Source organism: Podarcis gaigeae, assembly GCF_964106915.1.
Source record: "Podarcis gaigeae genome assembly, chromosome: 4".
Lineage (NCBI taxonomy): Eukaryota > Metazoa > Chordata > Lepidosauria > Squamata > Lacertidae > Podarcis > Podarcis gaigeae.
The window spans coordinates 52,537,441-52,561,887 of record NC_139677.1 but is presented as its reverse complement, the minus strand read 5'-3'; the positions used below and the strand labels follow the sequence as shown (position 1 = coordinate 52,561,887).

The 24,447-nt window shown below is 44.1% G+C and overlaps 1 protein-coding gene and 1 long non-coding RNA gene across 3 annotated transcripts in view; both read left to right on the top strand.

Moving 5' to 3' along the window:
- LOC310842672 overlaps positions 1 to 24,447 on the top strand; it is a 461,768-nt gene that overhangs the window by 360,459 nt on the left and 76,862 nt on the right. The gene's annotated exons all lie outside the window — the stretch shown is intronic.
- The window catches only part of BACE2 (beta-secretase 2), a 39,198-nt gene continuing 32,378 nt past the window's right edge, over positions 17,628 to 24,447 (top strand). The window contains exon 1 of the mRNA XM_083734890.1: positions 17,628 to 17,966. Within this exon, the coding sequence (XP_083591016.1) occupies positions 17,643 to 17,966 (324 nt within the window). The 5' untranslated portion in view covers positions 17,628 to 17,642. The remainder of the gene's footprint in view (positions 17,967 to 24,447) is intronic.

Genomic DNA, 24,447 nt, shown 5'->3' with positions numbered 1-24,447 from the left:
ACAACCATATGTCAGGAGTGCTCTGATGGTGTTTCCTGCTTGGCAGGGGGTTGGACTCGACGGCCCTTGTGAACTCTATGATTCTATGATTCTATTCTATACTACTAATCTCTTCCATTTTCCTTGCATGGAAAAGGCCTGCTTATATGAGCAGAGTGATATGTGAGCCAGGAGTTCAGACAATACTACTGCGATAATTCCTCCTCTCCCTCCCCCCACCTCAAAAAAATGCCCCTCCCTGGTCCAGGATCTTGCCTCAGATATACAAAGCCTCACATGTTAGAGTACTCAAACAAAGGGTTAAGCATGATATTGCTTAGCAGGGAAAGGCTGTAGTTCAGTAGTAGAACATCTGCTTTGCATACAGAAGGCCCCAGGTTCAGTACCTGCCATCTCCAGGAAGGGCTGGGGAAGACTCCTTGCTGCCTGAACTCTGGAGAGCCACTGCCAGTCATTGAAGAATTACTGAGCTAGATTCAGTATAAGGCAGTGGCCTCCTGTCCTTCTGTGCTTCCTATAAGGGCAAACATGAAAGAAATCAACACAGGACAGATCACATATGAGCAGCAGCAGAATCCTGCTATACATAGAAGTTGGCCAGCTAGAGTGTGCCATGTCAGTGCCAAGAGAGGCAGGCAGGATGGTAGGTAGGCCAGGCATGATATCCAATCTAGGAGCCTGGCATTCTGTCTGTCTCCACACCAGAACATTGCCTGCTATGTTTTGGACTTCTGTTCCTTCACTTTCCCTCTTCTCCTTCCCTCTCTTTCCAGCTTCTTCACAGCCTCCAAGACTATATTCAGGGACTATGATATGGGTGGGCAACCTCAGGACTAGGGGGTTGAACATGGCCCTGCAAGTCTTTCTATCTGACCCTTGGACCTGTCTCCAGGGCACAATCCCCCACCGGCCCTTCTTCATGCCCTAAATGTTTTTTCTTGGATAGAATGTATCTCTGAATTCTGATAATGTCCCTTTCTTCCTTGGATGGAGGATAGTGTTTATGTATAGAAAGTAATCTACTGCACAAAGGCAACATTTACATTATTTGCTCCTCCCACACTTGACCCTGGCCTTGCTTACCACTACCAAGTAGTGGTGCATCCAAGAGTACTAAAGGAGCTTACAGGTGTGATTCCAGAGCCTTTGTCTATTTTCTTTTAGAATTCTTGGAGAACAGGTGAGGTCCCAACAGACTGGAGGCGGGCAAATGTTGTCCCCATCTTCAGAAAGGGGGGAAAGGAAGACTCAGGTAACTACTCACTGGTGAGCTTGACATCGATACCAGGAAAGGTCCTAGAACAGATAATTCAACAGTTGGTCTGTGAGCATTTAGAAAAGGGTGTTGTGATTACTAAGACCAAGTATGGGTTTCTCAAAAATAAGTCATGCCAGACCAATCTGTTTTCTTTTTTTGATGGAATTACAAACTTGGTGGATCAGGGAAATGCTGTGGACATAGTATATCATATCTTGATTTCAGTAAGGTTTTTGACAAAGTCCCCCAAGATATTATCGCAAGAAAGCTGGTAAAATGTGGGTTGAACAAGGTAACTGTTAGGTGGATTTGTAGCTGGTTGACTGACTGAACCCAAGTACTCATTAATGGTTCCTCATTAACCTGGAAAAAAGAGGCAAGTGGAGTGCCACTGGGTTCTCTCCTGGGCCCGTTATTGTTTAACCTCTTTGTAAATTACTTGGATGAAGGAATTGAAGGGGTGCTCATCAAATTTGCAGATGACACCAAACTGGAAGGGGTAGCTAATGTCACAGAAGACAGAATCAGAATTCAAAATGACCTTATCAGATTGGAGAACTGGATGCAATCTAACAAAATGTAAGGTTTGGCACTTAGACAGGAAGATCCAGATGCACAAATATAGGATGGGAGACATCTGGCTTACTAGCAGTATACATGTGAAAAGGATCTAGAGGTCTTGATGGACCACAAGCTTAGCATGAGTCAATAGTGTGATGCAGCAGCAAAAAAAAAAAGCTAACGCTATTCTAGGCTGCATCAACAGAAGTATAGTGTCCAGATCAAGATAAGTAATAGTACCACTGTATTCTGCCTTAGTCAGACCACACTTGGAATACTGTGTCCAATTCTGGGCACCACAATTTAAGATGGATGTTGACAAGCTGGAAGGTGTGCAGAGGAGGGCAACCAAGATGATCAAAGGTCTGGAAACTAAGCCTTATGAGGAGTGCTTGAAGGAGCTGGGTATGTTTAGCCTGGAAAAGAGGAGACTGAGAGGAGATATGATAGCCATCTTCAAATATCTTAAGGGCTATAACATAGAGGAAGAAACATGCTTGTTTTCTCTTGCTCTGGAGGGTAAGACTCGAACCAATGGCTTCAAGTTGCAAGAAAGGAGATTCCAACTAAACATTTGGAAAAACTTTCTGACAGTAAGAGCTGTTCAGCAATGGAACAGACTCCCACGAGAGGTGGTGGACTCTCCTTCCCTGGAAGTTTTTAAGCAGAGGTTGGATGGCCATCTGTCATGGATGCTTTAGCTGAGATTCCTGCATTGCAGGGGGTTGGACTAGATGACCCTTGGGGTCCATTCCAACTCTAAGATTCTATGACTCAATGTGATTTAGAAGAGAAAGCAACCATCAGGCTGAAAATGATTCCCCCACCTTACGCCAGCGGAGTCCTCACAAGTGGTGTCTCATCTAGCAGATGCAAGGAGACTAATGAAGAGAGCTCAGGGGCTTAGATGCGGTAGCTGCTGGAAAATTATCTTTTCAGTTGCAATGACTGCCTCACCCCCGTCTACATAAAGAACTGAAAAAGCCTCTTTAGCCAATTCGTCATTAAATGAAAAGTGTGTCTGCATGGAGATCTCAGCCCTTATGCAAAGCAATGCACAGCATGCACTGCCGAAAATGTATTCAGCATCACAAATTCTCCCACTGGATCTGAATGCTGAAGTAATTATTTTGCAGTTTGGTCTGCCAAAAGATTTACTTCTCCTGGAAAAGTGTTTAGCAAATGTTGTGAGGATCAAAGGAGCAAACATTTTCATGACAAAAGGGAATTTATACTCCAGACTACACTAGACAGTGATTAGTGAGTCACACACGAGAAGTGTCTTGTTTTCATCTTTCAGGCCTTGTCGCATTTAACTAAATGCTAATTCCTCAACTAGTAGCTTCACATCCTTCACTGTGACTGCCTGAACTGCTCACCTTTTATCTGCTAATAACCATTCTGTTGTGCTGAAGGGTTGTTGTTGTTATTATCAAGGTGTGTGTGTGTGTTGTTAGCCGCCTAAGTGACTCTGTCAAGTACATGTTGAGTGTGCATGAGTGTGTGGCTGTCTGCTGAGGATTTTTTAAAAAGTTTATAATGTGGTCAAGTTCTGATGAGGGTCTGATGTGGGGAAAGCAGAAGCAACTTGGCTCAGGAATAGTGTGTCAAAAGCAGATGAAGTGGTGAGGCTCAGTAACAAAGAAATGGGTGGTATGGAGGATCATGACAATCCTGCATTCTCAGAGTTTAGGTGCATAAAATCCTTGTTGTTGTTTTTTGCACGAATAAATCAGAACAAATGAGTAGGGAAGTAGGTGTAAGAAAGCTGCTAATGTTCAAGAGACTGAGTGTGCAATACTGTCCTCCAAAAAGAGGTGTTCAGCATTACAGAAGGCATCAGGAAAAGATCATAGCTCAGTGGTAGAGCACATACTTCATACTATGTAGAAAGTGTCGAGTTTCGGTTCTGGTGTTTCCAGTTAAAAGGATTGTTAAAAGAGTCAGGTGATAGGAAGGGACACTGCCTCAGGCCTTGGAGAGCTGGGATAGCAGAGGACTAGATGCACCAATGGTTTGGCCTGGTATAAAGTAGCTTCCTGTGTTGGCAAAGCAACATGTAGTGGGCTTGCCATTTCTTCCTGCAAAACCTAAACCAATGCATGGCCTGTCTGTAACAATATTCTAGTCTGACCTGCACTAAGTCAGTTTCACAGCCCAGATATGATTCTAGGGCGACACCCAGGCAGTTCAGGACAGCTGGATGAAGCTTGTGAAAAACTACTGACCAAATGAGGGTTGATGTGTATTTGTGAGATTTGGATTAACTTGAAGAGGAAAGCTTTGTAATGTTGGATATTTCTTGTGTGGGTTGGGTGTGGTTAATGTCCTGGTCCATGCCAATGCTCATCACAAAAAGAAGGCAATGGTCCAAGCAAGGTTCATATCAGTAGTTTTGGGACAGATGGCAAGGCAAATCAGGACCTTGGATAAGGACCAAGCTGCTGTTTCAGGACCCTGGTTAGTGGTTCTGCAGCTGAAGCAGAAAATGCAAGCAGCGCCTTGGCACCGCCTACAGAACTTTATTGTCTGGGCTAAGTAGTCAAGATTATCTTAGAAATGCCTTAAATAAGGAAGGAAATAAGATGGAAGCTCCACATCCTGAATGATGTGTCTGGCCTTTTTCTGCAGGCATTTGCTTTCATTAGGCAGTGGGACTTCAAGCTGTGTAGGATGCTATGGAGAAAGCTCCTCAAGGCTCTCCCAATTCTTCAAGGAGTCTGTGGTTCAGTTGTCATCAGGATCCAGTGGCAGAGGTGTCTCCTCAGCATTCAAGGGATGAGATGCAGGCTCCAGTGCTGCTGAATTCACATGGGAAGGACTAGGGACCGAGTCCATCTTCTTCTGAGGGCTCCTGTTGTACAAGGACCCACCACCTGAAAACTCTTGGTCTGGCGCCATGACACATGTGTATTTATGCAAGTGAAGACTATGGATAGGGCTTGTGGAATGAGATACTGCATATCACTTATTTAGGAGGGCAAAGCAGTATGTGATGAATTCAACTCCCTTTGACAATGAAAGTATAATACTGCCTAATTCTCCTTCCCACTCTTCCATCTGCCACCTCCAGTAATTTAAATCCTTCCAAAGGAAACTAAAGCCGTACTGGTAGGGGAAAACCGCATTAACTAGAGAACCTGTGAAACAAGCAAATGGCAACTTAACTGTCAAACCTTAACAACATGATGGGATTTGTGCAGTGCTTCAATGTCCAAAACATAGTACATGGTGCTCTGAAGCTTTGTATGTTTCTACTGTGCAACACAGAGCTCCTCTAGCCTGCTTTGAATTCATCTGATTTTTTTTATGGTTGGCTTTTTTTTTTAATTGCATCAACACACAAGATAAGAAAGCCAGTGGTTTAATCATGCTGCAACTGACACATCTGCAGGATATGAGACACACATCTTTGTTATCAGACACTGTGTGGGTGAACATAAATACCATCCAGGCCACACACACACACACACCTGATTACTACAGAGCCTCGTTGCTCTAGCCAACAGAGTTCAGTGCTTGAGAAAGCATTGTAGTCATTGCAGCAAGTTGGGTGGGATGTCAATCAAAGAATTGTTCAGTGCATTTGACATTGACAAGTGTTATCCCTGCACAAGTCAGTTGAGAAAACGTCGTGGAGGAAGACTACAAAATGGTAATGAAAAAGGTTTTAGAGAATGGACCTTGGTGCAATGGATGCTTTGGGATACTACAGCTTTCTGTTGAGCATGGAAGGCCATGGCAAAGAGGCAGGATACAACATTCCTATCATCATCCATCATTATCATTAAATTTATATACCGTCTTTCTTCCCAAAGGAGCCCAGGGTGGAAAACAACAAACCATAAAACAATAAAAACATATTTTAAATTATTCCAAGACAGATCCAAACTGGGAGGCATAGCTAATGCCAAATTAGACAGAATCAGGATTCAAGATGACTTTAACAAATTGGAGTACCAGGCAAATACTAGCAACTTTAATTTCAGTAGGAACAAATGTCAGGTTCTACACTTAGGCAGGAAGAACCAGCTGCACAAATATAAGATGGGGATACCTGGTTTGCCAGTACTGTAGTATATTTGAAATGGATCTGGGGGTCTTAATAAACCCCAAGCTTAATGCATATAAGTAAACAGTCTGATACAGCAGCAAAAAAGTGAATGCTTTTCTAGGATGCATCAACAAAAGTATAGTGTCTCGATTCTGAATTGTTTCAAAATTTGCATAGAGGTTATATGACATTGCGTGGTGTTGCTGTTATCCCAGCTTCACCACTGCAGTTGCCCATCAGTCTTCTTACCACAAAATAGCAGATTTTGTTTAGTTTCTGGAAGAGAATTGGTTGCACAAGAGCACCAAATCCACATTCATCACACAGCTTACACTTTGCTGGTATATATGATTGAATCATTTCCACAAGACAGTGACAATCTGGAAGCAGCCCTAGAAATCATTTTCTTCATTTTATGACATACAACAGAAAGCAAGATACAGACCTATTGAGAGATGTGCATTAAAACAACGGAAAGCAAGTTACCAATGAACTAAAACCAGCATTCTGCTGAGTGCTACCTAAATCATGTCCTTTTATATCCCACTTCCTCCAGAACTTTTAATACTGCCTCGTTATGTGCTCAGCTACAAATGTTAAGCTTAAAGACAGATGAACAAAGTAACTTTAACGTGCTTAAACTTAATGCGTGGCAGAAGTGGCTTCATGGATGATGGTGTAAGCTTCTAACATTTCGTGAACAGTAGACCAACACATTAAAATGTGGTAATCAGACTTGGCAAAACACTTGTGTCCCATGATGCACTCTGTTGTGTCAGGCAATTTGTGTGTGCATTTGGCTGTCTGCAATGCTGGGTTCACCACCAAAAGAGTAATGTAAAGGACACACAGAATCTGTCTCTAACGCCAAAGTGCCAAAGGAAAATATACACAGTGGTTTTATTTACTTATTTATTTTAGACCATAAAAATCCAGCTTTTCCACTCCAGAGGAATCATTCAAAGTGGCTAACAAAGTATAAAAATAAAGACAGGAATAACAGCAATAATCACAGCATTAAAACAATTACCAAAACCTAACAAAATAAAAGCAGTCGGGGGGGGGATGAGTCTAGGGAACCAGGAATAGAAGCCCCGGTACATAAATTAAAGAGTAATGAATAAACAACAGCAGAAGGGAGACAATACTCACCTGCAGCCCCTTCTACCCTCTGAAAATCTGCTCTGCAGAGTTGGGGTCCCTCTGGATTAAAATGAGAGACAGTGCAAGAGGCTACAGGTAAAGGGCAATTTGGCAAAAAAATATATCCCTTATGATGATGGAATCCTCCACTAAATCTTGGTCTTGCCTGTGAATGGAAGGAGTGCTTCCATTTGCTAGCACCTAGGTATTGTCAACAGAAGATTTCAGAAGCTGGTGCCTATGTTATCACCTCCAGCATGAATTGTGTGTGTGTGTGTGTGTGTGTGTGTGTGTGTGTGTGTGTGTACCATAGCTGTCAACATTTCCCCTTTTTAAGAGAAATTCCCTTATACCGAATAGGATTTCTCGCAAGAAAAGGGAAAGGTTGACAGCTATGGGTGTGGGTGGGGTGTGGGTGTGCGTGCGCAAATGTATATGGAAGCACACATAGGATGAAAAAGTGTTGGGAAACTATTGTTGGACTACAACTCCCATCATGGCTCAGTTGCTTAGAACATGGTGCTGATAACAACAAGGTCACAGTTTCAATCCCCCTACAGGACAGCTGCACGTTCCTACATTGCAGGGAGCTGGACTAGATGATCCTCAGGGTCACTTCCAACTCTGTGAATTGGAATAATTCTGTGAATTATTTCTATGAATTATTCCTACCCCTGGGAATTGGTCATGCTGGCTGAGAATGATGGGAGTTGAACAAGTCCAGTGACATCAGGAAAACCACAGGGTTCCCATCACTAAGTTAAACCAATTGAAAGTGGTTTAGTTAGAAAGTGTAGACATGCACTTAAGCCTTACATCTAGGCTAAAACTGGTTTCATGATCAATATTAGTTATGATAAGAGTTATCTGTGAGGCTGCCTTTTTACTGCACCTACTTCTGAAAGACATTATGACATGCTCTGAGCTTTAGCAAGAGCCTATGTTGCTAGGTGGGACGCGGGTGGCGCTGTGGGTTAAACCACAGAGCCTAGGACTTGCCGATCAGAAGGTCGGCGGTTCGAATCCCTGCGACGGGGTGAGCTCCCGTTGCTCGGTCCCTGCTCCTGCCAACCTAGCAGTTCAAAAGCACATCAAAGTGCAAGTAGATAAATATGTACCACTCCAGCAGGAAGGTAAACGGCGTTCACATGCGCTGCTCTGGTTTCGCCAGAAGCGGCTGAGTCATGCTGGCCACATGACCCGGAAACTGTACGCCAGCTCCCTCTGCCAATAAAGTGAGATGAGCACCGCAACCCCAGAGTCGGCCACGACTGGACCTTTACCTTTACCTGTGTTGCTAGGTATTACATATTGCTTAGTATTATATAAGACTTCCTGGTCAACCAGTTCAGAACATCAGTATTCTGGTCTAAGGAATATTTTGCTGGCACTCATTCTCAATATAGCTTGTGCTTAGGGCATGAACTCTGTCCATTGCTATACCAAAGAGACTTTTGTGGTAATTCTGCTGTGAATGTTCACTTCGAACTGGTGAATCCTATATACACAATCATAAATAGCAGAGAGAAAATGACTTCTTATGTATTATATGGGGCATTGACTTTGGTGTACATCTTAAGTAATGACCACCTGCAAACACACACACACACACACACACACACACAATACCAGCCAACCAGATTTTACATGGAAAGGCAAAACATATACAGCCTAATTATATTACATGCCAAATAGGTTGCACTGTACATAAAATCCAATTGATTTGTGCAGGGTTGTGTTCCAGGGATAGCACATATATGCAAAAACGTGTACAGTTAAGCCACTCCCTTGGCACTGCCCCCGTGCAACCATCTTTACCTTCAGGAGTTCAAACGCTCCCAAGAAAGGGAGAGGGCTTTTAAGGTCCCCACCTTCCTTACTGGGATCTGGGATGTTCTCTCACAGGTTCTGGGAGGCTCCTGCAAGATTTCACAAGGCAGGGAGCATAAAAGCTCTTTTTGCACATGGCTTTCCTGAAAATGTATATATTAGAGAAAATGAACATGGACATGTGTATGAATTTTTGAGTGAACTGTTTTCTTTTCAAATGGCAAACTTGTGCAGAATTGGGATGAACTGAATTTGAGGCTGGTAAATGAAAGAAGCAGAAATTGACTGGTTTGCTCACCTCCAACAGGGCAGCAGTTAAGCCACTTGCTTCCTGGGTCACCATGAAAGAGGGAATATGTGAAAGCTGGAATTGGAGTCTGAGTGGTACTGCAAGATTTTGGAATTTTTTTTAGCTGATCATTGGCCATTGTGGCTAGAGCTGCTGGGAGTTGGAAACGAACAACATCTGGAGTGTCACAGGCATTTGGACATCTGAGTTCTGCTTCAGGTAGCAAAACAGCCTGCCCTAATGCTGACTATATGACTGTTTCTGTGGTATTTAAATATGAGAAGTATTCTGTCAATTAATCTGTGTTTGGCCTGAAATATCAATAGATACCAAGTGTTAAGCACCGTGGTTTTATCGCTGTTGCTTTAGCATTTGTTTGGCTGTTACTGCGGTTATTTAAGGAGATGAAAGGCTTTCTGCCTGTGTCAGCAAATGCACCTTGGCTTCTTTAATAATAAATAAATAACCTGACAGAAAATATTGGCTGGAGAAATCCAATCCTCCCTAACCTACGTGAGGGGTGAGTTGCGGAGGGGGGAAGAAAGGGGGGGAGAAGATCACCATATTTCCCTTTTCCTTCTGACATAAACATGCTGCACCACAGAAGAAGAAGAAGAAAACCCACTTATGAAGCAAGTATATTTATTTATTTGCTTTTATATACGGCATATATACCTAACACGATAGCTCTCTGGAGAATGACAAGCATCCTTCCATTAGCCAATTTGTGGCTCAGTTTCAAGATGCAAGGCTGTAGCACAGCGGGGCAAACTCAGCGTGAATGAAGTCAAAAGAATTACACCAGAGAGAAATTTCACCCCGTCATTCATACTGTTTCTTCAGTGTTTTCTGTTCATTTCCTCATTTTTTTAAAAAAAAAAAATTAAGTGCCCTGGGAATAAAGAATTGCATTTGGATATGGTGGCGTATTACTTTCAAAAAATAAGCAGAAACACAAGCATAGGATGTATTTCTTACCTTTGTCGTGGGAATTCAGTGAAATAACAGAAATAGAAATGGTGAGAAATATTTGTAGGATACCCCCTGGCAGAGCTAGGAACCCTGCCCACTGCCTACTCATAGTGGCCCTATTTGTCACTGACAGGTCATAAAATTGAGCGCCCTGTTTGCATACTCATATTCTTATAAGATCATCCTATTTCCTATCTGTCTAACTTTCACATGGCCGTTCTAAAGGCTGTTTCATTCAGTTTCTGCATTAAAAAAAAAAACCCTGTAAAAAATTATAAGAACATGCAAATTTGCCTCATTAATCATTAATCCATTCAGCTCAGTATTGCCCACAATGGCTTGCAGTAGCTCTGCAGTGTTTCAGGCAAGGTCCTCTCCCAGCCATACCTCGAGATGCAGGGGACGGAACCTAGCACTTTCTGTATGAAAAGCAGATGCTGTTCCACTGAGCTAAGGCTCTTCTCCAATTCATTATTTTTCAATACAGTGGTACCTTGGCACTCAAACTTAATCCATTCCAGAAGTCCATTCCAAAACCAAAGCATTCCAAAACCAAGGTGCACTTTCCCATAGAAAGTACAGTGATACCTCTGGTTACAAACTTAATTCATTCCAGAGGTCAGTTCTTAAGCTGAAACCATTCTTATCCTGAGGCGTGCTTTCGCTAACGGGGCCTCCCTCTGGTGCGCGATTTCCATTTGCACCCTGGGGCAAAGTTTGCAACCAGGAGCAGCTGCTTCCGGATTAGCAGAGTTCATAACCGAAAGCATTCGTAACCAGAAGCGTTCATAACCAGCGGTACCACTGTAATGCAAAATGGATCAATCCATTCCAGACTTTTAAAAAAACAACCCTAAAACAGCAATTTAACAAGAATTTTACTATCTAACGAGACCATTGATCCATAAAATGAAAGCAATAATCAATGTACTGTAGTATAAAATAAATAAGACAGTATTGTGGATGATAAAAATTAAAATTATTTTTTTTTCTTACCTGCACTGATGATAGTCATTGTTCGGATGGGGGGCTTTTATCCATTTCCACAGTCACACAATCAATTAATCAGTAGCTGAACTGGGTTCCCCACAGTCACAAAAACAAATTAACCAAAAAAGCCTCAAAACACAAAATAAATAGCACAAACAAACACAAAATAAATAGCAAGAACAAAAGCACCAAACTTAATCCATTCCGGAAGTCCATTTGACTTCCAAAATGTTTGAAAACCAAGGCACAGCTTCTGATTGGTGCAGGTGCCCCAGAAACAATAGCCGACAACCACACTGGACGTTCAGCTTCCGAAAAACATTTGAAAACTGGAACACTTACTTCCGGGTTTTCGGTGTTTGGGATCCAAGGCATTTGAGAACCAAGGTAAAAGGTAAAGGTAAAGGTACCCCTGCCCGTACGGGCCAGTCTTGACAGACTCTGGGGTTGTGCGCCCATCTCACTCAAGAGGCCAGGGGCCAGCGCTGTCCAGAGACACTTCCGGGTCACGTGGCCAGCGTGACATCGCTGCTCTGGCGAGCCAGAGCCGCACACGGAAACGCCGTTTACCTTCCCGCTGGTAAGCGGTCCCTATTTATCTACTTGCACCCGGAGGTGCTTTCGAACTGCTAGGTTGGCAGGCGCTGGGACCGAGCAGCGGGAGCGCACCCCGCCGCAGGGATTCGAACCGCCGACCTTTCAATCGGCAAATCCTAGGCGCTGAGGCTTTAACCCACAGCGCCACCTGCGTCCCGAGAACCAAGGTACCACTGTACATAACTTACAATATTTTGAGGGGGCCCTGTCTTTTTTCCCCAGGTAGTACCATAGCTGTTATCAGCATCTAGGATTTTTAGCATCCTGCCTTTCACTGCAATCACCATGGACATATTCAAAATGAGTTCACAACTGCCCCTAAGAGCAAAGGGACAAGATGATGCGTAATCCCTTCTGGGGACATGACACATACATTGTCCCTGAGATTTATCTTGAACTTGTTGTGTCTTCTGCAGCATCAGCTACTCCTGTCAGCATTCCCCTCTCAGTACGAGGGGAAATCAAGAGAAATGGATAGAGAGCAAGGTATTTAAAAGCCACATGCCAAGAAAGAAAGACACACACACAAGCACTGCGTGATTAATTTTTGAGATCAAATTCTTCACTTGGTTCAGTGGAGTTATGTAAAAAGTATGTGGCCATGCAATTTTCCTTCACTTTAAGAGTGAAAAGTAATAGCATTTAAATACAGTCCTAGTTTCTGAGCATTTCTTAGGAGACACTCACTTTCTGTTTAGAATTATATTATACTGACATCTGGTGGACATGGGAATAATTGATTGAAAGGTTTGTGGGTTTAAAAACAACAAGAAGAGACATTCAATGCATTCACTGAAGTTGTTCTACTGTAAATGCAGTGGGGTGTTTTTAGGGGAAAGAATGGTGCTGGTACTCACCAAGAAGTTGTTAAAGTATGTGCCACACATGATGGGGGGGGAGAGAAAGGTGTCAGTACTGCAGATCCTTGAGTACCCCCAGAAAAAAGCACTAAATAATTGCATTCATATAACATGTTCTCTAGTCTGGTCCTAAGAAGAAGAGTGTGGCACAGAATTTATGCAAGGAAAACCATTACCAAGCTGTGGTGATGGTAATGACCACCATGATGAAGCACACTTGAAAGGCTTTAGGTATTGAAACAGAACTGATGCGGCATTTGTCCTCTGTGGCTGGAACCACATGAAAGCAGCTGCACCATGGCTCCCTTTCAGGTGTTTTCCTCCATGCAATCATAATCATGCGGAGGAAGAGAGTGGGGCAGCCCTGCTTCCACTGAACAACACCAGCTACATTTTGGGGAGCAGGCCCTAGTGCGAAAAACAATGCCTGATCTGATCTGTATTTGTAGACTTCCTCCATGATGTAGAACCCTGAACATGCAAGCTCCCCTCTGAGATCTTGCCCCCAACATGTGGATGGCAGAGATGCGATGGGGCGTGCTGGGGTCAATGGCTGGTGCCCCATTCTCTTCGTCCATGTGATTCTGACTGTGTGGAAAACAACTCCTGAATAGATCTAATGAATTATAATAACTACATTTGATATACAACAATGAGGGTGAGCAAATGGTACATTTGGATAATCAAGATAATCAAAGAAACTCTTTGGGAAACCCTAATTACTGAGAGCTTATAAAAATTGGTGCAAGTTCTGAAATTAGGGTGAGCTTCCCTAAGGGGACACAGGAGGGCAGACAGAAATGCTTCTAGGCAGTTGTCCATCACACTTTTGTTAACACAGAAGGACACTCTCTCCTATGCCTGTCAGAAGAAAGTCTCACTTCAATTCACTTATTCCCACTTAAGTGTGCAGAGTAACCCCCTTTCCCTAACTCCCCCTCTTCCCCAGTTCTACATCTGACTTTGCTCGTTTGTGTGGTTATTTAAAAAAATTGGCTAAACCATACTTTTTTAAAAAAAAAGTGTGTCTAGGATTGCAACCTAAGAGTTTATTCAGAAGTGAGATCCACTGAGTTTAATGCAGCTTACTCTCCAGTAAGTGTGCAGAGGATTGTAGACTAATTATGGAGTCGTAAAACAGGCTTTCTTTCCCAATGGGCATTCACATGGTTATGAAGTTACATGGCGATGAAGAAGGAGGGTCTGGGGAGAAGATTGAGTGTACCACAAACAATGACAGGTCTCTAGTACAGTCTCCAAGTTTCTGAAAAGCCATCCTTTGTGCTCAGCTTTCAAAACCATATGCCTTTCCTGAAAAATTCCAGTATCTCTGCATCCTTACTGTTAAAATGGAAATGGAAATATTTAACCAATATGTAATATTTTGGGGCTTGATTAATGTTTGCATGATCCAGCCAAGAGAATGACTTAACTTTTGGGTATCTCAGTAAGCATAGTACCCAATTTGGCTTTCATTTGCAACCTAAAATTAATCTTTGGCTTTACTTGGGTGTTGTTTTGCTTCACACCGTACTCTGTGTTTCCATCAGTGCTGGAGACAGCTGAGTTTTGCACCTAGCAAAGACTAATCTCATAAAGTCTGCCTAGCAACTCCTGCAATTCACCTTAAAAACTGCTACAAGTGGCAGACTTTGGGGCTTCAACTTCATGCTGAGTACTTCTTCTTTCTAACATCAAGCCTGAAGAAGAGTTCCAGAGAGGTCAAAGCCTTGCTCATTACTTTGTCACATTTGAATTGATCCTAATGAAAGTTATGACCCTACTGCTGCTTTTGGATCCTGCCCCCACAATAGGCCAGAAAAGCATTTGTGGCTGTTAAAGGAAGACTGCTGTTCTCTATTCTCTGTGGGAGAAGTGCTGTGTTTACTAAACCATTTAGCTCTGACCTAGTTAGAAATGAATTAAGAAGGTAATTGCCTAGGTGTGCACACTAGTAAGGTATTTCTAGAAATATGTGCATATTATGGAATGGAACATTTTTTCATTTTGTCTAGCACAGGGATAATACTATGGCACCGACTGGGCTTGCTAGCTATTGTGTTTCAAGAGCTTCACTCTTCAGATCACTAAAACTGTCTGACATTTCCTTTTGCGCTACCTTAGAGATGCAAAGACAAATGTCCCAGGGGCTAGCGAAGGTGTAAGATTTCACGTCTTTTAAAAAGGCTGAATTATAAAAAGATCTTTTCTATTGAGAATATCTTTTTAAATCATGTTATTTGTCAGAATGTTTTACTGTGCTAATACTTTATTCTCTTATTCATAGAGTCCAGCAGCAAAAAAGGAGATGGCTCCTATGCTCTACATCATATGTAGAAACTGTCCTCTTTACTGCTGAACCCACTGTTGGTCTCATCCACTCAGTCCACCAGAGCCTGTCTTCGCATGCAGGGCATGTTCCTAACTTACAGAGGGTTTGAGATCCTCACCTGTTTAACCAGCCAGGTGAAGCCATTCCAGGAGTGTGGCCGCTGTTGCATGTTGACAGCTTCTAGGAGCCACAGGTGAGAGCTGAGTGCAGGAGTGGACCAATGGTAAATGAACTATCCAGAAGGAAAAAGTAGTGTCCCCCCACCTGATATGCCAGGAGATACTGCCCCTCCTGGCATAGGATTGATTCCCAAACTCCATTTTGTTCATCTTCGGGATGAGGAACCTGTGGCCCTTCAGGCATTGTTGGACTCCAAGTCCCACCAGCTCCAGCTACCATGGCCAGAGATTATGAGAGTTTTAGTCCAATAACAACTGGAGGGTCAGTTTCCCATTCCTGATATCTGTACAGATCACAGCTTTATCATTCAACAAACTTGCCGTTTATACCAGACAAAACATTTCTACCACATAACCCCTTTCCTAACCTCTAAATAAAATAATGGCTATTTTGATTTAGAAATGGCAATCCTAATGCACTAGGAATTCTCTACAATAAGTGCTTTGGAGCTGACAGCCTCTGGTCAGTTAGGCTTCACAATATGTTACATTTCCTAAGTAAACAGAAAGGGAAGCAGTCCCTGTTTTCATGGCAGTGTCTGGTTGTACTCATTTGATCTCCCCCTGTAATTAACAGGATGGGAGGCCTTAGCTATTCATAAAAACTGCATTAAGTGAAGTGTTTTCAGGACTGCCTGTTTGGTGAGGTGAACACTCTACGGAAATGGAGGTATACAGGGATGGATTTTAATGTGCAGTAGGAAGAAGTGATTATCATGCCTGACTCTTGTACAATGAAAAACAAATGGTAAATTATATGCAGGCACACAACCTCAATCATTTGGTGTTGTGAAACAAGCCTTTCTCTTTCCCCCTCTCTCTTTCATGCATCCAATAGTTCACAAGGCAAAGTGGCTTGACTTCTCCTGGAGGTGGAACAAACATGAACAAAACTGCTTCTACGGAGGTAAAGAGCATATCCCAGTCCTCCATGTTTCCTGCATTTTGTGTTCCACATGGAGATACTTTATCTCCTGCAAAAAACACAGTATAAATGAAACTTATACATATGGTAGTGATTGTAGATTCCAGAATTGAGAACTGTGGGTAGGCAAAGCTGGCTCTTAATGTTAGAAAAAGAAGTGTTGGAGTTCTAGTTTATCTGGAAATACTGTTTTATAATTAACCAATAATCCCTTCCCAATTCTCACTAATCCCCTATTTGTGGTGGTGACTATCAGTACAGTGGTACCTTGGGTTACAGACGCTTCAGGTTACAGACTCTGCTAACCCAGAAATATTACCTCAGGTTAAGAACTTTGCTTCAGGATGAGAACAGAAATTGTGCAGCGGCAGGCCCCATTAGCTAAAGTGGTGCTTCAGGTTAAGAACAGTTTCAGGTTAAGAACGGACCTCCAGTACGAGTTAAGTTCTTAACCCGAGGTACCACTGTAGTTACTCCAGGAGTGGGGAACCTGTGGCCCTTCAGATGTAGTTGGACTCCAACTCCCATCAGCCCCAGCTAGCACAGCTAGAATTATGGGAGTTGGAGTCTAGAGACATCTGGAGGGCCTCTCCATTCCTGGGTTAATCCGTATCTTCGCCCTCCCTGGTTGTGATCAGAGCGACCTCCACCCTTCCCAGGGCTGTAAACGAAGGTGCAAACTAAGCTCTGAGAAAGATTAAGGAGAGTTCCTGGAGCCACTTGTCTTCACGCAAGAGTAGTAAATGTCTGAAGAAAAACACCACAACTGCGGTGTTTCCAGCACCTTATGAGAAATCCTGTGCGTAACTGGAAGCCTTAAATACTCTTACACAAACGCTTGTTCAATTACAAAGCATTTTACCATCCGAGGTGGAGCAGCAAATTGCCAAGCCCAGTCTAATTTGGGTCCTGGAGGCAGAAACCTCCCACAAGCGCCTCTTCGCTGCCCTGGCAAGAAAATTGCAACCACTTTGTTAATTATTTAATTGTTCACCTGCTGCCGGTCCCTGACACCCAAAGTGAGCGGGCCGAGGCGACCCACTCACTCGAATTAATGGTCGAGCCGGCCCTGCTGAAGAAAGGCAGGCTGCCCCCCACCCCACCCCGAAAGATGTTCTGGTCTCTCCCTCTTCTCCCCACCCCACTTGAACAACCCCCCCCTCGCCCCGCAGCGCCGTTCGGCGGGAGACCCGCGTTTCCCTCTGCAACGCGTTGATTGGCCGCGTGGAGGAGGCGCGGACGGAGCAGCGCCGTCGGCGGGGAGGGTTGTTTGCGGAGCTGGCCGCCCTTCGGGGGACTTTTCCTGCGAGCAATTTCCAATCCCGTCACATCCGCTGCTCGGCGAGGTTTGGGAAGTTACTTGGCAATTGTTTGCAGGATAGAAAAAAGAAAAGAAAAAGAGGAGGAGGAGGCGCGCCTTGGCGGCGGCGGCGGCGGCGGGAGACTTTCTGAAGCGCCGCCTTGGCCAGAAGAAACTTTCCTGACGAGCCCGGGGGTTGTCGAGGTTCGTCGAGGGAGGGAGGCATGCGAGGAAGGAGCGAAGCCCACCCCGGGAGGGCGAGATGACGCTGGGGCGTCGAGGCACCGACATCCCCTCGCCTCTTCGCGGTAGCCGGCCGCTCTCTCCCCCGTAGTCGTCGCCGGGCGCCGGGATGGGCAGGGCGCTGGCGGCCGGGTGTCTCCTGCTCCTGGTGGCCGCGGCCGCCGGGCGAGGCCGGGCTGCCTTCAGCTTCCCGCTGCGCGTGTCTCCGCCGAGCGCCCCCGACGGCTCGCTCGTCCCGGTGCCTGTGGCGCTGAAGCCGCGGGGCGGCAACGGGACCGGCGGCAGCGCGGAGCGCGAGCAAGAGGCGGAGGGCTTGGCCTTGGCTTCCGACCCCAGCGGCGCCGTCAACTTTATGGCCATGGTGGACAACCTGCAGGGGGACTCGGGACGCGGCTACTACCTCGAGCTGCTGCTCGGCACTCCGCCGCAGAAGGTACGGGGGGACGCGGGTGCCTGGAGGGGGGCGCGGGCGGGTAGAAGGCGGAGGCCGCGTGGGCGCCACCCGGTTGGGGGGGCGGGTATGTCGGGTGCCCCTCGAGGAAGAAGCAGGTAGGGATTGAATGCCTGTCAAGGAGCTCGCTGCATCATCTAGGAGCGGGATTCCCTCTCCCCTCCTCTTGTCTCTGTCGGGGATTCCGATTCCCAAAGTAGCTGGCGGCGTTTGAGTCTAGATACCTTACGACGAATTGCGCAACAATACCATAGGCTGTTGGAGTTTTGGGAGCTGCAGACGAACATTAAAAGAGCCTCTTTGGATTAGACCAAAGTCTCTCCCCCCCCCCTTAGTCCAGGGATCTGCCCTCCAGATATTTTTGAACTCCAGCGCCCATACCTGAACATTGGCTATGCTAGCTAAGGCGGGTGGGAGTTGGAGGGTTTGAAGAATGAACTTCTGTCTGTTCCACCACCATTCTCTTATATTGGCTGACCCCGTTCTCCTGCTATGGAAGAAGAGAGGGATTTTTGAACAGGTTATGCATAACTTCATACAACTTCTATCAAGCGCTGCCTCCCCCCCCCCCCCATGTCCTTTTTCTTTTCCCCAACAAACAAATCTTAGATGCTTTCATCTTTGCTTGCAGGGAAAGAAACTGCTTTGTACTCCTCAATATGTTGATTTCCTTTTCCGCCTGCAACTTTTCCTGCTCTCAGAAATTGTGCTTGAGATTTGGTTATTGGAACGGAGCGCCATCCTCCAAATGCAACAGCACCATAGATTTATGAAAGGAGAACCTGTGGATGTTCTTGGACTGCAATTCCCACCATCCCTGACTATTAGCCACGCTGGTTGGGGCTGATGGGAACTGGAGTCCAACAGTGTCTGGGGGACCACACATTCCTTATTCTTGATAAAGGCATTTCAATACTGTGCAAATAAATGCAGACCTTTTCCTTAGTTTTCAGGGTATCCCATTTGCCTAAGCCCTTCCATTCACCCAAAGCATGCCTTGAAAGCCATATGTATTTTCTTGTATTATAAAGGTTGCAGGGAAGTGTTAAAATATCTGGACTGTATACCTTAACTGTAGTTTGGAGAAAAATTGAATCGAAATGTCTAAATTTCTCTTGTGGAATACCATGCTTCAATTAGCATTCATAACTAACAAGTACCTGACTTTTATGAATGGCATAAAGCCAAGAAAAACCTGTATGTAGATAAGTGACAGAGTAAGATTGTTCTGTAACTAAAAAGAGGACTAAGCTGACTCACCCCTGCCTCAAGGACTATTTTTAAGAGTCCCTTTTAAGATGCATATGTATAAGCAATTACACTCTGGGTTAATAACACTTTTGGGCTTTGGAAAACATTTGGAAAGCTAAGAAATTGTGGGTACCACAAAATTCCCATTTCACAGAAGAAGCAGAAGCTGATAATGCACAGAACCCAGCCCTCCCTCCAAAAACAGGCAAACAAATCAAACACAGGCCAGAAAAGCAGCCCAAACCCACAACAAAACAACCCCCCAAAGTGCAAAGAACATTCAACTAAAAGAATGAAATGGTAAAGATTGTCTTGATTGGTGCCAAGAAGGGTGCCTCGGGGTTCTGTGTTGTCCATGTTGCCCATACTGTGTTGTCAGTATGTTGGGGTATGTTTTACACTTTATTTTTCCTTCAATATACTTTGTATCCCTCCATGCATGAGTGTCTGCTTTGAGAGTTGGCTTCTTGGTTTGGAAGCACTCTTGAGTATTTCAGAATAAGCCCAGCAGAAGAACTGAGTGTTCCTTTGTGTAATTTTACCCAAGTGCTACTCAGAGTAGACACATTAAAATTAGTGAGCCTGTCGGTCATGTCCTTTAACTTCAACGCTGAGCCAGTAGGACTTGAGTTGAATGCCATGCTGTGTTGTGAAAGGAGACTTGGCTGTTAATGCAATAAAACTGTATCGTATGCTGTTGCCTAAATGTTGATCAAAAGTATCTTTCTGTAGCTCATTACTGTGGCCAGACTTCTTGTTATATTATGTTGTCTTAGTTACCTCCATTGGGGAGGAAAGCTAGAGTTTTACGACTTGGACTCTTGAAGTATGAGGAGGGCCTCCCTGTTGACAGTGTGTGTTTGTCTGTCCCTGACATTCTTTCTCTCTCCTCCCCACCCCCTAAGCATTTTACACATCTTAATCCTGCCTGTAGGCAGAATATGGCCAAGTCATATCCCATGCAGGTAGGCTGACTTGGAAGGTTTTTTTGAGGCCCATTTCAGTGAGTAGAACTCTGCACGGATTTGAAGGCTGCTAACAAAATCCTTGTGCCTTGAGTCTAGGCCAATGGGGCAAAATCCTCACTTTACATGATGGTGGTAACCATATTACTGACATAATATATGTGCACTGCCATATAAACACTGAGTATTGTTGCATTTTGCAGGGCATTTTCTTCCATGCAGTGCTTTCCTTGCCACCTTATTTCCATTTATTGACCTAGACTCATTCTGAACACAAGGGGCACAAAGCATTTCTCCTATATTGGCAAGTGCAGTTAAATCTTTCTTTCTTGACTTTGAGAAGCTTGCCATGCCTAGAGTCCAGGACTCCTTGGTGTAGGACTCATGGAGTAAGATATCTGTGGCATCTGCTTTATGCAAAATGTCTCTTAACATCTTTACCCCTTTCCCCAAACCCCACAAACCTGTGTGACACATCAATGTAATATACTAGGTTCAGTGCATGTTCTGCTTTGACAGTGTATAAGCACTGAGAAGCAACAAAATACTGCAGTGTAAAGTTCAGGATGCCAGCCAGCCAGCCATGCCCTGTTTCAGGATATTCTGTTCCATTTCAGCACTCCCTCTTTCTCATCCTGCTCCAATAGTCAGCATTCTGTAATCACTGAGCTGTTTTGTGGTTTCCCCCCTTAGGGTTTTTCCTATATGATTTTTGTTTGCATGTGTTTGTTGCCAAGCCTGCTGATTTTACCTCCCCATTGTGTGTGGATACTGCATAATCCTTATGTAATTCAAGGATCCATATTTGGAGAATGTGCTCACTATTTACTATATAGGATTAATATATAATGTGGAAGCATCAGTCGAAGCAGATTCTCAAAGTAGCTGTTGGAACACGATGCCATTTTAAAATGGTTTCCCTGATCACTGAAGCATTGTTTTGTTGCAAGCATCTATATGCCAAAGGGTTAATGGTGTGAAAGGTGGCGAGACTTGGAAATGGTTGTGTGGCCACAGTCAGAAGAAACCTGGTTTGCTGCCTACCTATGAAAACAGATCAGAAATAGTAAGGAACTGACAGCTTTGAGCCGAAATGTGTGTTTGACAACAACAGTTAAGTTATAATTCATCCAAATATGAGTATGGGCTTGTGAGAATCTTGCCCAGACAGGAAGGACTCCTCTGAGCATGCCATATGTTGCTTTTCTCTGTGCCTTCTGGTGCCACTCATATCACTGTATGAGGAACTGACACGACTGCAAGGGGTGGGGGGAAGAGGCATACACAGTTTGAACATGAACAAACATTGTGCCTTCAGCACTTAAAATGCCACAATTGCAGGAAATTTGGCAGAATTGTCAGATTCCTTGGGGAACACCACCATGGTTTCCCACCAACAAAATCTGATGGATCTCAGCCTAATCCATTGCGCTATTAAGGGTGGAAAAAGATCTCCTAATATTTTAAAATAGCCTCGGGAGCCCTTATATTGGATTGGGGCAGCAACATTAATGGGTGAGGTTTTTAACCTTTTCTGTGTGCCATTTTCCTGAAAAAATTGACCCCTCCTAAAACAGCTATTGTTCCCAGTAGCAGGAAAGTGCATGTATGATACCACTACCTATAGTCTCCATCTTTTTGGTGCTAATAGCAGCTGGAGGGGGTGTAACTGGGGAAGGGTTAAATCACCCCTTACAGTGTGCTGCTCTGATAAAGCCTAACTACCCATTTCTCTCCCCCCCCCCCGCTGCCCCCCCGGCTTTAAAGGGAAGAAATTTGGGGAACCAATAACAGATTCATTGTGCCACATCAAAAATAACATGGGGGTGGTGTTTGACGTCGCAGTTTAGGCTTCAACTTTAAACTGCTGTTTGGAAATGCATAAGTCCCATATTCTGTGGCTCTCTGATATTCTAGTTTTCATGTCTACACCAGAAAGTAAAATTTTTGCTTGTTCTCTGATATTTTTTCTTTCAAAGAGCCTGGGGAGTTCTAGGAAGATTGTAAGTATTGTTTCTTAGAGCTCTTTTGTACTTTCTTTCTTTTTCTTTTTTTACAGTTGCTAGAGAACTATTTATTTATTTAGTTGTGTGTACACACACACACACACACACACACACACACACACACACACCCTGCCCTATACCAGAGGTCTCAGGGCGGTTCACAGAATAAAATCAAAATATAACTCCACAAAATGCATAATCAAAATTTTAAAAAACCAATAACACCTCCCCCCCCCCCCCCCAAAAAAAACCCACCACATTTTAAAAGGGCATAGGATGTCGATCAAATCAACCAAAGTTAAAAAGGAACGCTTTTGCCTGGCGCCTAAAGGTGTACATTCTTTGAGCTGGTTTCAATTTCTATGCCTTTTTCATTCAGATCTAGCTGTTCTACCTAAGTATTCAAGGTTGGGGAAAATGCTGCAACCAAATTCAGGCCTGAGAACTGTAACTTAATTCCATCCTGTGGTGAACTAACTTACACTTCCTTGTGTGAAGTCATATTTCTTTTTGCAAATACATTGCTGCCGTATCAGGGTGTGTGTTGATACTGTGTAAATGTAGGACTAACAAAAAAAACAGTTTAGAAAGGAAACAAAGTTCACTTTCCACATTACTGCTTTCATTTCCTGCACATTTGGCTATTCTGGCAAAAGGCAGGCAAAGAAGAAAATAAGCAAGAACGTGAATTAACTCTTGCTTTACTGTTATGAATGCTGAGATCAATGCATTATTTTTAAATTATTCCGTGTTTATGGGTCCAGGCAATATTCTTAGAAAAAAAGCACAGAAGAATGGTATGAAACTGTAATATATTACAGTATATATGAAGAGTGCTGTTGCATCAGACCAAAGGCCTGTCTAGTCCTGCAGTTGTTTCCAGCAGTGGCCAACCAGAGATGCCTCTGAGAATCTCACTAGCAGGGCATGCTGTGGTTCTCCACAACCTGGAATATAGAGGCTTGCAGTCTCTGATCAGGATTGTCCTCTATTCATTTGTTGTAACTTCCCTTAACACTGCCAAGTACTTGTACAGTGGTATCTTGGGTTAAGAACTTAATTTGTTCTGGAGGTCTGTTCTTAACCTGAAACTGTTCTTAACCTGAAGCACCACTTTAGCTAATGGGGCCTCCCGCTGCTGCTGCGCGATTTCTGTTCTCATCCTGAAGCAAAGTTCTTAATCTGAGGTACTATTTCTGGGTTAGCGGAGTCTGTAACCTGAAGTGTCTGTAACCCGAGGTACCACTGTATATGGCTTTCACTTCTTTTTCCCTAGAGGACATTCATAAGACGTATAATTTATTTAGTGCTTCCTAAGTGTTCAAACCGGGGACGCGAGTGGCGCCGTGGGTAAAACCTCAGCGCCTAGGGCTTGCCGATCGCATGGTTGGCGGTTCGAATCCCCATGGCGGGGTGAGCTCCCGTCTTTCGGTCCCAGCTCCTGCCCACCTAGCAGTTCGAAAGCACCCCTAAGTGCAAGTAGATAAATAGGTACCGCTTTCTAGCGGGAAGGTAAACGGTGTTTCCGTGTGCTGCGCTGGTGCCGGCTCGCCAGAGCAGCTTCGTCATGCTGGCCATGTGACCCGGAAGTGTCTCCGGACAGCGCTGGCCCACAGCCTCTTAAGTGAGAGGGGCGCACAACCCTAGAGTCGGACACGACTGGCCCGTACCTTTAAGTGTTCGAAATGTTTCACATTGTTTCAGTAATCCTTACAACAACACTGTGAAGTAGATCGGCACCAATATGCTCATAATGCAGATGTGAAGCTGAGGCTGAAAGACAGGACTTGAATAAAGCTTCCTAGATACACACTTGACTGGGGATAATCTCCAATGTGGTTAACTTCTGAGTAGCTATTTGGACCATAACCTATAAAATAAAGCTCTGATCTTTACTTGCATAGCTCTAAAAATACTGTTTTTGCTGACTGGTAAGAAACGGGGCAACTTGCCTCCTTTCTCAAATGCACCCAGCTTTCTTGGTGGGTTAAATACTTGATCATCATTCCACATAAAGGGAAGTTTTATCAAAAATGTAACTTGATGTTAAACACAATCCAAACTTCAAATATCAGTCCTTTAAAGCAGTGAGTTTTCTCTGCAAGTGCACATGAGTTCATTGCTGAGAAAAGTTTTCAACAGTGTCATGGGATCTCATGTGATTAAGGGATGCATTATTGGGCAGGATGACTAGTCAGATGATAAGGCTAAACTGTGTAATCCCAAATGTCCTCCAGGATT